The 14,252-nt window shown below is 38.2% G+C and overlaps 1 protein-coding gene across 1 annotated transcript in view; it reads right to left on the bottom strand.

Moving 5' to 3' along the window:
• CCDC178 (coiled-coil domain containing 178) overlaps positions 1-14,252 on the bottom strand; it is a 124,402-nt gene that overhangs the window by 82,798 nt on the left and 27,352 nt on the right. Inside the window, exons 13-16 of the mRNA XM_035125564.2 lie at positions 13,921-14,082; positions 11,864-11,977; positions 9,218-9,363; positions 5,596-5,759 (exon numbers count right to left, since the gene is read on the bottom strand). Coding sequence (XP_034981455.2) covers positions 5,596-5,759; positions 9,218-9,363; positions 11,864-11,977; positions 13,921-14,082 — 586 coding nt within the window. The remainder of the gene's footprint in view (positions 1-5,595; positions 5,760-9,217; positions 9,364-11,863; positions 11,978-13,920; positions 14,083-14,252) is intronic.

Raw genomic sequence — 14,252 nt, 5'->3', positions numbered from 1 at the left:
GAAACACAGTTGCAAAAACAAAACAAAACCAAAAACACCCCCAACAACCTTGGTGATATGTCTCCCATTGCAGGGCTAATGGAAAAGTGAAGAATACTGATTCTCATCCGATTGCTTATGTTTTACTTATTTGTTCACGCTGGAAACCTCCCTTCCCCCTGGCAAACTTCAGCTTTTATTTTTTCACACAATAAGTTGCAGTCAAAGGGACAGAGAACAATAGAATGAAAATGCTTCTGACTCCCACTGCCCACTACCAATGAACTATACTAAGACAGGGAATGTAAAAAACAAACAAACCGGGGACATGTGGTCCACACTCCCCTTCAACAAAGTACAAGAATTTGAACTTCTTGAACTTTTCAGCAGATCCCCAAGAAAAATTTGAAGAGGATGCTTCCAATGCACACCTTGATGTTGGTGAAATTCAGACATTAAAATATATACAAGCAAGAGAATTTTCTCCACCCCAATGATACTGTACTTGGCACCCACTTGCCCAGGGTCAACTGAATTTGGCATTGACTTCAATGAGGTTTTGCCACATAGATAAGGTCATATATTTGTCATCTGCCTAAGCCATCCAGATTTCTCAAAACTACAAACAAAACCTTGCCTTTCACAAGTACCAACGTTAAAGGAATGGAAAATACCGCTAAAGAAAATGCCTGTCAATCTTCATCTTGTGTAGGATTTCACTGAAGGTTGGGAAGGCTTCTGTTTATTTTTTGTTTATTAGTCAAGGTTTTGAAACGGATTCTAGTTTTAATAATGCTATTTTTTCTTCTTATATTGTTCTTTTTGACTGGATATTTTTGTTGTGAATTTTAATTAAGTGGTGTATTTATTTCAGTCACCCTTAGCTTTCCATGAAAGGAAATCAATGAAAGTAGTAAATAAGCAAACCACTGAGGTTTCATTTCACCTAACAGAAGTAAAATGGTAACACGGTATCTGAAACTTGTGTGTGTGTGTGTGTGTGTGTGTGTGTGTGTATTCTTTCCTAGTCTCCATCTTTGCATTCACAATATTAGGTAAATTAGGTCTTACATCAGAGAATTGCATTTGCTGCCACACATATATATCTACATCATTGTACCCCATGTTTATAAACAGAGAATAACTAGAACTGTAATCCTATACATGCCTACTCAGAAGTCCCGTTGAACTCAGAAGAACTGATTTCTAGGTAAACATGCATAATATTGCACTGTAAGACCTCTAATTCTATATACACAATCTGTAAGACATATTTTAATCCTTCTAAGTAGGCATTTAAAGAAAGGGAAATCCTCATGTTTTACATCCACTATTGCAGTTTTCTTTACCTGTCTAACCACTAATTACAGCAAAATGGCAATACTTTTATATGATGCCTTTCAGTGCAGATGTAGACAAATTCACTTTTTATAATTCCCACTGTCCTTCCCATTATTTTTCCTTTTATGCTCATTTTAAATGTTATTACCATCATGGCACCCATATACCTTAGGAGGGTAGGTATAGCTTTCCTGTAAGCCAATAAAACTGGGGTGGCTATTTGGGTAATACTGCCAGCACTCCCCACAGGACATCATGTAAGACACATTTGCTATAACAGTAAGTCTACCCAGGAGCAAGGAGCACAATTCAAAGTCTATCTTGTAGCACATACCAGCATAACACACTGTTGGAAGTCACTGAGTCAACTAATTAAAGACAATTTTATAGCCAGACGATTTGTCACCCTTACCCTGCACATACAGAATAGCCTGGAGGGAACAGGGGATCTCTGCACAGGTTTATTTTTAAAGCCTCTTTCTTTGGGGCCCATAAAAGAAATCAACACAGCCTAAATACACATGATAGTAAAATATAATACAGTAACTACAATTCTTTCAGTTCAGCCATTCCTTTTGTTCAGTTGTACTTCAAGCTCCACATTTCACACTATATCCACCGCCACTCTCTTGCTAGGGAACTTGTTATAGAAAACTCCGAAAAAGTTTGTTGCCCAAGGGCACTTAAAGGATATTTCAGGCAAGCACTGTTATAAAAACCTAGTAAGTAGATACTTGTAACAAAACTGAGAGCAATATAGGCAGCACAGTGATCTTTCCCAGGACTTCACAGTTTCCAGTTATTTATAGTCCTCCATAGCTATTGACCTCCTTAGTTTCCTACTCCTCTCCCAGTGGAAGGTTCACAGGCTCAGTGTGCACATAACACTAATCCAAACCATGGTTAGCCATGAGAGTGCAAGTGCACTCATAGTAAAAATCATGGCTAACTGGCTCCCCCCTGGCTATCTTGAGGCTGCTTACCTGGAGCTAAGCTATGGTTTGGTTTAGTGTTCGATCCCAAGCAGGGTTCTTGGCGTGTCTTGCCCAGACAAACAACAAACTGGAAGCCAAGAATAAACCTCCAAGCAGCTAGAAAAGACCCAAATATATCTTCAGACCATCTTCAGATCGATCATCTCATAAGTGTTTTACAATTTAAAAAAAACATTTTAGAAGTGTGTATATTTTTAAGGCCTGGGACTGGGCAACCGGGAGGGGGCGCCGGCCAAATATTTGTACCCCGGTGCCGCATATGCTTAAGACAGCCCTGATTAGGTAGTTCTCATTAGAATGCAAATCAAATCAAATCCCACCCCTTTCCTTCCTTGCTGGTCTTGTCCTGTTCAAGGGACACCAATGAGATTAAGAACCTTACTTCCTCCCTGCTTTCCCTCATATGCTGCTCAGTAACTGGAATGCTACCTCTCCTCCCCATAGGCTAATCACAAAAGGCCTTTTTTTTGCCATGTAATGCTTTTGTGTATAGTATCACGAGGAACAAAACAATCTTAAGTAAATAAACATATCCATCTTCAAACAGACAAGTTTACCACGAATGCAATTTGATCACCAAGCCTTGGAAGAGCACAGCTGACAGCAATCAGCAAGCACAGTCATGACATGACATACACAACATGTCCAAATACATACATATTCTGTAGATTTAGAAGGTTGTGTTTACTTAAGAAACATATTATTTCAAACAATTCAACACCAGTTCCCAAATTAAATGATAAAGTCAAAACACAAATGATTGAATCCAGCTAAATCATTGTGTGCAGGGAACAACTTCAACAAGCTGGAACGTGTCCAAAGGAGGGCAACCAAAATGGTCAAAGGCCTGGAAATGATGCCTTATGAGGAACGGCTTAGGGAGCTGGGTATGTTTAGCCCGGAGAAGAGAAGGTTAAGGGGTGATATGATAGTCATGTTCAAATATATAAAAGGATGTCATATAGAAGAGGGTGAAAGGTTATTTTCTGCTGCTCCAGAGAAGCAGAAACGGAGCAATGGATTCAAGCTACAAGAAAGAAGATTCCACCTAAACATTACACCCCAAGCCTTTGACTGTGTCGACCACAGCAAACTATGGCAAGTTCTTAAAGAAATGGGAGTGCCTGATCACCTCATCTGTCTCCTGAGAAATCTCTATGTGGGACAAGAAGCTACAGTTAGAACTGGATATGGATATGGAAAAACTGATTGGTTCAAAATTGGGAAAGGAGTACGACAAGGTTGTATATTGTCTCCCTGCTTATTTAACTTATATGCTGAATTCATCGTGTGAAAGGCTGGACTAGATGAATCCCAAGCCGGAATTAAGATTGCCGGAAGAAATATCAACAACCTCAGATATGCAGATGACACAACCTTGATGGCAGAAAGTGAGGAGGAATTCAAGAACCTTTTAATGAGGGTGACAGAGGAGAGCGCAAAATATGGTCTGAAGCTCAACATCAAAAAAACCAAGATCATGGCCACTGGTCCCATCACCTCCTGGCAAATAGAAGGGGAAGAAATGGAGGTAGTGACAGATTTTGCTTTCTTGGGCTCCTTGATTACTGCAGATGGTGACAGCAGTCACGAAATTAAAAGACGCCTGCTTCTCGGGAGAAAAGCAATGACAAACAAATGGCAGTGGAAGACAGGAGTGCCTGGCATGCTATGGTCCATGGGGTCACGAAGAGTCGGACACGACTAAACGACTAAACAACGACAACAACAAAACATTGGGAAGAACTTCCTGACAGTAAGAGCTGTTCAGCAGTGGAATTTGCTGCCAAGGAGTGTGGTGGAGTCTCCTTCTTTGGAGGTCTTTAAGCGGAGGCTTGACAGCCATCTGTCAGTAATGCTTGGATGGTGTTTCCTGCTTGGCAGGGGGTTAGACTTGATGGCCCTTGTGGTCGCTTCCAACTCTATGATTCTATGATTCTATTCTATGACAACCAAACTTCTTCTCCTTCTCCTCCCCTCATGCACCCCCTGAAAAAAAAGCTACTGCAAAGGGCTGGGAAAACCCAGAGCAGATCTGGGGTGTGTGCCAGGGGTGAAAAGAGAAGTTCCCTTGTGCTTCCAGAAGTCATTCCCTGTGTGTGCAAGGATTTAGCTGGATGCAAACTAAATTGCCTTTGTTTATTTCTTTGATTGATTTACTTTTGTCTAAAAGTTTCATCCATGAAACCTAAGTTTTTAACCAGTAGGTTGCCATGGATATTATATCTAAAAATTTCACAAATGGATATGTCATTTTTTTGTGATTCACAATTACAAAAGCTATGACTCTACAGAATTTGATTGTTTTTAAATCTGCATGAAGGCAGAACAAATAATTGAGGAGAATTTTGGATATTAATCTACAAATAAATGGAAAGCGAAACAGAAGAAGAAAAGAGCCGCTATCCCTAGAACAAGATGTGAGAAGCCAAAGGTCAGGATTCTAACAGTCCACTGGGATGGGATGCAGAAGAGGACATGCTCATTTTCTTTCTTAAAGCAACCTTACACATTAACTCAGGGCAACTATCTGTCAGCACCCCAAGCCAGTCCACCAAGAATAATCTGTGAACATATCAGAACCACAACTCCTAGTCTCTAATGTCAATAAACAATTAAAGGATTTGTTTGTGCTGGTGTGTTTCATGGTTCTTCATCAGCAAAATGTGGAACTGCAATTGATCCAGTTGGGTCATGTGTGTGCCAGGGTTCTTATACCTGAGATCTCACACATGCAAAACATGTGCTAAACCACTTCGTTGCCAATATCTTTAAGTTTATCTGGAACCTTTCATTGAAAAGGTATTAGCCAGAAACAAGTCTCAATTACTGTATATGTTGGGTGCATATTGCAACTTGATTCTATTCTGTGATGGGAGCCTTGGTGTTATCACAAAAATCCCTGTCTTGTCTTCAAAAATAGCTTTCACATCCCAGAGTGAAAGATGAACAAAACGAACTATGAAACTTCCAAACTTAAATGTGAATGGACTATGAAAAATTGTTATCACCAATACCAACTCCTCCCCCCAAGACACTCATTCCATTTTTGTGAACAAAGCTTTAGCCAGATTAATGAATTTTCATGCCTGCACTGGAAGGACGCTGTCTTGCAGGATATTTTGGAAACTGATACCTCCCCATGAGTGTGGCATGAATGCCTGAGTCAAGTTTCATCTGGAAAGCCCTATTTTGGCTGAAATATTCAAGAGGGCAGTTGGTTTTTGAAAGAAAACACTTTCTCAAAAAATAAAAAGAACAAAAATAACTCAAACAACACAGACCTCATTTTCCCTCAGGGCTTTCTGTCTCTTCCATATACACTCTTCAAATGCTGTGTTATTCGTCTTTATTTTTTTTTCAGTATAATCCAGCCGCTCATGGAGAAAATCAACTAATGTTTGAATATTCTGTTCCTTTGCCTTTATTCTAGCGTACTTTTCCCTTTAAGAGAAAAAAATATCATTACTAGAATAAAATGTTATTTTATTTCCAAGAAACTTGTCCTTTCGTACCTGTAAACCTCACAAAATTACTGTGGGGTGAACTTTTGCGCATCTAAGAAGAGCCCACTGGATCAGGCCAATGGTTCATGCATAGCTGCCAAGTTTTCCCTTTTCTCACGAGGAAGCCTATTCAGCATAAGGGAATTTCCCTTTAAAAAAGGGATAACTTGGCAGCTATGGGTTCATGTAGTCTAGCAGCCTTTTCTCACAGTGGCCAAATACATGCTTGTGTGAAACACGCACGCAGGATTTGAGTACAAGAGCACTCTCCTTCCTGGTATATGCCTGTTATATTTCCATGCCCACACTCCACTAAATAAAATCAGTCCAATCAATGCCAGATACAGTGGTACCTCGGTTTATGAACACAATTGGTTCCGGAAGTCTGTTCATAAACTGAAGCGTTCATAAACTGAAGCGAACTTTCCCACTGAAAGTAATGGAAAGTGGATTAATCCGTTCCAGACGGTCTGTGGAGTAACCGTTCATAAACTGAAGCGAACTTTCCCATTGAAAGTAATGGAAAGTGGATTAATCCGTTCCAGACGGGTCTGCAGAGTACTTAAACTGAAGCGTTCATAAACTGAAACATGGGTGTAATTGGTTCCGGAAGTCTGTTCATAAACTGAAGCGTTCATAAACTGAAGCGAACTTTCCCATTAAAAGTAATGGAAAGTGAATTAATCCGTTCCAGATGGGTCTGCGGCGTTCATAAACCGAAAATTCATAAACCGAGGTGTTCATAAACCGAGGTTCCACTGTACTTCATGATATGAAGTTTCAAATCATTGCATCTTGAAATCTTGGTACAAATATCCAGAGGGACCTTTTTGAAAAAGGAATCACACTACAGCTGTGGCCATTCAGCGCTTATCAGCATAGGGATGGTATTCTAACCCTGTAATCCTAAGCAAGCTTACTCAAAAGTTAGCCACATTAAAGTCAATGGGACTTGCTCTCTCGTAAGTGTGCTCAGGAGTGTTATCTAATGTTTGATATATGCAGTTCAAAACTTTCTCTTTTAAAGTTATTGTTTCATGCTATCCACTTCCCCAAGCAGTAGGCTGTTCCAGGGAAGGTTTTCAGGGTTAGTCTTTTAATGAAGAACGAGTACTGGAGACTTATGGTATTTTTGTCATATGCATTTATTTGCAGATATGTCTGTATAGGTGATGAGAGACAAGACAAGTAAGGTTATAGGCAGGCAATGCTAGTGTAATGGGCCATTAAAATGTTGAGTTTCTTGAATAATCAAAGTTGCTTTTGAGCCGGTCTAATGTCGATACTGTCTGTTTAAGAAAAACAGGTGCCGGTAATTTCTCTTTAATTGCTCACAGGTGTGGGCTCTACTCCATGTATATAAGGCTCTGTCGGGAAGCATTTTGTGTGGTAGTTGAATGGGAGGATTGGAGAGGTTGGAAGGATTGGAATGTGGGTATGTAAAGTTGCTGGGAGAGAGAGTGTTTATCTTTAGTTTAAAGTCTCTTCCAAGGCAGTTTGTTTTTCTGTTAAAGAAAGCCAACCTTTTGTTTTTTCTTCTGTATACTTTATAGGTATACTGCTAGTAAGGGGTTTCATGCTAGGTTGGTCTTTAAACTCTTGGTGGTGTATTTTAGCCAAGTCAACTTCTGTTTGCGTATTTTGTTTTTCTATAAACTCTGCGTGAAGCATACTTTGAAGGGCCACTGGGAAACTGGGGTATATGATTTATGTTAGCACTCTTAATACCCAGTGTTCCCCAATATTATTTCGCGATATAAAACCACTAAGAAAATAATCTATTTGTACACTATGTGTGCTTGCAAAGAGACTATAAGAAAGAACCATCAGATTGTGCACAAAACACAAACAACAAACAAACAAACACCACACCACAACCTGCTAGGAGGGAGAGAGGTTTCTCTTCATTGGTGAAACAGAAAAGTGTGGTCCTAATTATATGTGTTGTTATAGCGAGCCTACTGTTAGGTTACATTATTTTATAAGAAAGATGTTTTTCTATGGGTTTCTTAATAAACAAAACAAAATTCTTTGCATTTAAAGTTTCAAAAGAAGTCAGCAAGCAGTTTGTACCATTAGGCTTTGAACTCAATGTAAGATCATGAGTTGTATGATGGTATCTCACACCAATTAAGATTACATAAAACCTTCCTGCACTACAGCCTTTAGTACTGGATAGGTGTGGGAGAGTGGACACTTTCCCCCGCTTGTGGTGGGAGTACAGAGTTGTCCAGGTGTATTATGGAAATGTGGTGACACTTTGAAATGCCCTGTTGAAAAAAAATCTAAGCTTATCTTCCTCCACTGGTTGGAAGCAGGTTGTGCATTGTATCTTCACAAGGATCTTCTGAGCAATTTGATAGCTGCAAAAAGGTTCATTGGCATGTTATTGTAGGCAATCAAACCTACCCTCTCATGTGGAATGGTTGGGGAAAATATGGGAGGTAATAATCAGGCATAAATTAACAAGTCAGTTGAGAGGTCAAAGAATCAATCTTTACCACTTTTAGTTTCAGGTCTGCGTTACATTGAGACATGGGACATAAAAAAATTTAAGCCCCCTAAACAGTTTGTCACTCAAATTTGCTTCAGGCATTGTTATAATTCTGTTGTTTTGATCTGCCGTGACATATGCTTCAGTTTGTAAATTATGTACCTTGTCCTAATATCCTCTTGTCAGTAACCTGTTTTGTTGTTGTTTCATTCTTGGATTTCAATACCAGCTTTAATAGCAATGCTGTTTTACTTCTACAGAGAACTTATTTCAATATTATTATTATTATTAATTTATTAAGTTATTTATTTTAAAGGTTATAAACCAACTTTGGATTTTCTACATAAGACCAATTCTTTATGAGATTGTAAGTCAAGGAGCTACTTTTAACATGAGTTGTGCATAAGAAAAACAATTCTTTCCATAAGCTCCATCATATGTGAGGTTACTCCAAAATTCCTTGGCAGAAAATCTTTTTTCTCTTTTCCCACTTTAACCCTAAAGATCAAGCCTATTGCAGCATATGGTTATTCAAGGCTTCCATGGCCTGCCATATTTTTAGCTGAACAGAATGTCTTCTGTTTTCATGTTAGAACTTATCAGTCCCAGGAAATGAAAACTCACATTTATTTACCCAAACAAACAAAATGAAAAATTTTCAACTAATTAAAGATGCAACTGACCATGAATTTTATTAGGTTGGGGCATGCAATTCTAATGCCTAAAATACAATTTACAAGACAAGAATATTCATCATGAACCTTTTCTGCTTTTTCACAAAAAATGAAAAATACTCCTTATTTATTGATAATATGGTATTAGTAATACATCAATATAGAGTTCATCATTTATACTAAATTTATGTATTACCTTCACAACTTTATTGAAATGGAGTGTCTTACCTTAACACTGTTACCTTTACTTCTATGCCAGCCAGCTGTTTTTCCTTTACTATGCTCATTTCAGCTACTTTATTCATTTCATCTTGGAATTTAACAATATTTTTGTTGACTTCATCAAGCTGGAGCGAAATATCTAAATATTTCACCTGAAAATTAAAAATATATATACATTTCTGAAGTTGGGAAGATATCCTGATATTGTGTTTTAAGTGCACAATTATGTGCGACGATGCATGAAATTGCATACCCAAGAAATAGAACTGTTTTTGGAAGTGCAGTTGAAACATTTAGTGCAAGAGAATAATGCCTTTTCTGTAAAGGCACAAACTTGTACATCAAAGTTACTGTTCCCAAGTGTGTTTTATGAACTGACAACCAGAATTCTAAGACTCCCAAAATATGTTTTTAAACATCAGCACATTGCTCAACATCCCTTTCTCAATAATACACATGTTATTTTTCAGTCGTGCTCTCATGTACAAAATACATTAGTCTTTACATTACTTATGTTACATGATGAAAGCTGGTGTAGTGTGGAGGGTTCTGAATGTAAGCTGTGAAGCTTCGAATTCCAGTTCAAGTATCATGAATACCACAAATTCATGAAATGTTCTTAGGCAAGCCGCTATATCTCAGTCTCAGCTCCATCAACTGCAATATGGTTATGATAATACTAATTTTGCAGGATTGTTCTAACAGGCTATGTGAATGCTGCTGCTGCATTAGATCACAGATCTACACTCCTGTTATTGCTTGTAATGTTACTGTTTTGTATAATTCAAGAAACTTAAATAAAACACACACTTATTCAATTTGTATTTTCAAAGGAAATACATTAAATTATTATTTACAACACTTTCAGAAGAGTCATACTTGAACTTTGTGAACTCTTCTCTTATTCTGTCGAAGAAGCTCTACTGAACTGCCCCAGACTTAGTGTTTACAAGGTGCCACACATCAAAGAGGCAATCTACAAGACAAATATATCCTCCTTTGGCTAAAGAGAGCAACAGATCCCTGACTGGTCTGAGGGCATGGAGACTGTTATCGCACAAAGTGCAAGGCTCCAGTGAACTACAAGTGTGTGCCCTGCAAAAAGACAATTGTTACACTGAGAAAGGCAAGGAATGAGGCCCAGCGGATTGCCAGATGATGTAGAATGACAACTGGATAAAGCATTCAACTCGCTGCTGACATTGGCAACACTTGCAAGTGTAGAAAGACATGAAGAAAGCCTTTGGACCAACAGTCAGGCAAATTGCACCACTGAAAACCTTGTCTGGAAAGATCATCACAGCAGTAGCAAGCAGATGAAACGATGGGCAAAGCACACTCAAGCACTGTACTTGCAGGAAAACATGGTCTCTGACGCAGCAATTGACAGTATCCATACCCTGCCTCTCTTGGAAGAGATTGATGTCAAGCATGTGGTAAAGCCCCTCGAAAAGACAGAATCCTAATAGGAGTACTGAAAGCCGGCTTCAATTCCTCCCTCATGACATACCTCCATGGCCTCCTCCTACAGTGTTGGGAACAAGGACATGTGCCACAAGACATGTGTGACTCCAGCACTGTGACCCTCTAAAAGAAAAAATGGTGACCACTGTGACTGGAATCTCCCTATGGAGTACTCTGGGGAAAGCCTTTGCCAGTGTAGTTTTCAACAGATTACAGTAACCTGCTGACATCCTGAATCACAATGCAGCTTTCCCTGCTTTCCTAGTAGTGCATTCCCAAATATATCCTTTAGTCTTTTTGAGCAATCTCTCCAAATGTTTTAGTAAGAAACTGCACAGAAACTCAGTGCTCATCCTGTTCCTGTACCCACTTGTAAAAATGCTTTAACAAATCAACAGATTTACTGAAAGTGTTTCATTGCATACTGTTATTAGATATTGTATAATATTTATAAAACCTTGAAACAATCTACAATAAGCCTGGCTCCTAAGATGCTTTCAAATCTAAGTGCTTGAGAAGAATTTACTGAGGACTGTGGACAGAGCATAATTGTAAACACACACCCCAAAAAACCCCACCCCCACTTCTTTCATTAAACAAAAAAAGCTTCTAACCAACCTGCTTTATATGAACTCAATAATTTCTCCCTGGTATTTTCTATAAATATCAATGGAATAATAATGCAAATAAGACATTTTTGTACACAGGCTTATAATTAAAAGCACATTTGTATAAATGAAATGTTCAGTAACAAAAGCCAAAATGATTCCTTGGTAGCAGAGGCAACTGGTAACTATTATAGTAACCATACACCATAATTTACAAAAAGATGCCATCTGCTGTGCAAAGGTGCAATCAGCAGGCTATTTCTATTATGGACCCGTTTTATTCCTTATTTTGATTTTTGCCCTTCCTTTTCTAAAGCCCTCAAAGCAATAAGAGCTAGAGTGGCAAATAAAGAAGGGTTTCTCAATGACCCCAATATAATTCTCTTTGCACTTTACCTCATTCCAAGGCAATGGACCTGTTGTTAGTTTCAGCATGAAGTGAAAAAGTCTGCATATAGAAATTCCATGTGTAGCCAAAGTAACTGAACAGAAAGCACAAGCTAGCTTTTCAAAGTAAACCATCAAAGAATGGTAATCTAATGTAAATAGAACCTGTTAGTGCTAATATTAAGACATTCACCTGTGCATCATTTAATAAGGTCTGAAAATGTTTCTTCTGTGCTTCTAGCTCTTCCAATTTTTTTGCTTCCCTTCCATCAAGTTTCTGAAGCTGCTCATTCAACTGGATAATTTTCTAAAAAATAAAATATAAACAGACAAAAGAACTGGCAATAAAACCCCACTTGTTACATGCACAATGTATTAATGGTTAAACATCTTTCTTTGAACCTCAGTATTTATGCATGAATGCCTATTTTCTTTACAGATAACTTTCAATACAATTCTATTTGTAATACATTTTAATCATATTCATATAGATAGATGGCAAGATACTATTAAGTAGAGAAAACAGTTGCATTGATCTATATGTTGTAGACATATAAAAGTGATTCCTCCCTTTCAAATTACCTAAATGATTGTTGCTTGCATCAGTGCTAGCAGCACTGGATTTTGGGGGGTCCTTTGGCAAGATGCCCTCAGAGATGGGTCCATTAGTGCTCTCACTTCATACCTATCACTGCTTGCCCTCTTCCTCTAGGCTCTATCTGTACAGTTGCCCACAAAGAGAATGTAAGGTGCAGCTTGATCTCCTCTCTCTTGCCATTGTTTGCTCACACAATTACAGACTTTACTGTTTTGATACAAGTAATCACAGGCTGACGGCAGGGGAGAAACCGCATGGATCCACAGGAAGTGCTTGATTTGGGAACATGTCTCAAGAAGGACCCTATTACTCCAATGGCCACTGGTGGATGTTGGCCTCAGCCTTTCCCTAGAGGTGGTTTTTGTTGTTGTTTTGTGGGAGTGCAGCCTCTTCTCCCTGGATGGGAGATGTCTCCATTGATTTGCATAGTGGGAGGGCTGGTGGAAAAACAGCATTGACCCACATGAAAAAGAAACACTTTGTGTCAATATCCCTCCACCAAATCATGATGCTCTGGGAAAATAAATCACTATTAAAACCAAGACCTATCAGTCAAAATGAATATCCCTCCCCACTCAATCTCAGGGTGCTAGTTTCAGTATTTATTTATTTTATCGTATTCAGTATTTCTTTTAAAAAATACAGCAGTCACTTAAAAAAATAGTGTTTTGGAGGCACTTAAGTTCACAGAGTGACTCAGAACTTTAGGGAGTCCTTGATCTGAACTGAAATGTCTTCTTTACAGGTAATGAGAAATCCTCAACCAAATACGCCCTATTCACTTCATTATTCAGCAAGTACACAAAGCCAATGCACACCTCTAATATACATCACTTCTAATAAAGCAAGGCAATTTGGTGGTTGTCATTAGAACTGTTTGAAGCACATTTTAGAATTTCTCTTAATACAAAATTTCACTATACTGCCACTAAAATATACATGCATTGAGGAAACTCAACAGTTCCACTTTACTGGCTAGTTAATATTGTTTTTGTCTGTTACTATGTTGTGTATTTTTGTGTGTATTTATTTTGTAAACTACCCTGTGATGCTCGGAGGAAGGATGTTATAGAAATTTTAATAATAATAACATAACATCTGTAATTAAAATGTGTGCAGCAAATTGTTTTATGAACACCACATAAGGAAAAATAAAAAATGTTGGCTTATCATCTACTTATGAAGATGCTTTCATGAACTTTGTTTCCAAGTTTTTGAACCAAAATAAACATAGAGTTAACGACAAAGATATATAACTCTTGCCACACCCCCAGTAAGCCTCCAAAAGACTAATGAGTTGTTCTTTGTCACACTGTTTCTACTAAATTTTTCTTGGGGAAGGGCAAACTGCATTAGTCACTGCCATTAACATGCTATTTTGAAAATACTATTAGTTGTGTGTGCGCTTCATTTTACAGAGGCCATTACAACTGGCCCTATCAGCTATTCTACGTGATTTTAAATTATATCATACTATTATATTTAAAACTGTATAGTTACAACAAAAGTGGGACTTCCAAGAGATTTGTGTGTTATATTAATCCAAATGCCAACTTGAATGGCTCCACTTTCAGTGAAGCTTAGCAAAGTTCTCCCATTTTATAGGAAAAGGGGAAAGAGTCGGCACTATGGTGCAGCCAGTTTTAACTTACCTTAGAATAAGCTTTTTGAGCTTCATCATTTTTTTTAAACAGTGCCTCTTGTTCAGCCACAAGCTTGTCCAAGTCTGCTAACTTCTTCTCAACTTTTTCTTGCAACTTCTCAAATTCCTTCGACTTTTTCTCTAGATCAGTCCGCAGTGCTTTAACTCTTTTCTGTTTATAATATAAGGAAAATACGTAAACTGAAGTAGCTCAAATGCAAAAGCAAAGGAAGAAATCCAGCAATACTCTGTTTGCTTCAGAAATATATAACTGGGAGAATTTATTTTATTGGATAAAAATGTAACTTTGACATTCACGGTAGTTTCTAAGGCTCTGTACAT

This window comes from Zootoca vivipara, chromosome 8, assembly GCF_963506605.1.
Source record: "Zootoca vivipara chromosome 8, rZooViv1.1, whole genome shotgun sequence".
Classification (NCBI taxonomy): domain Eukaryota; kingdom Metazoa; phylum Chordata; class Lepidosauria; order Squamata; family Lacertidae; genus Zootoca; species Zootoca vivipara.
The sequence above is the reverse complement of the archived record's forward strand: the minus strand, read 5'-3'. Positions and strand labels throughout refer to the sequence as shown.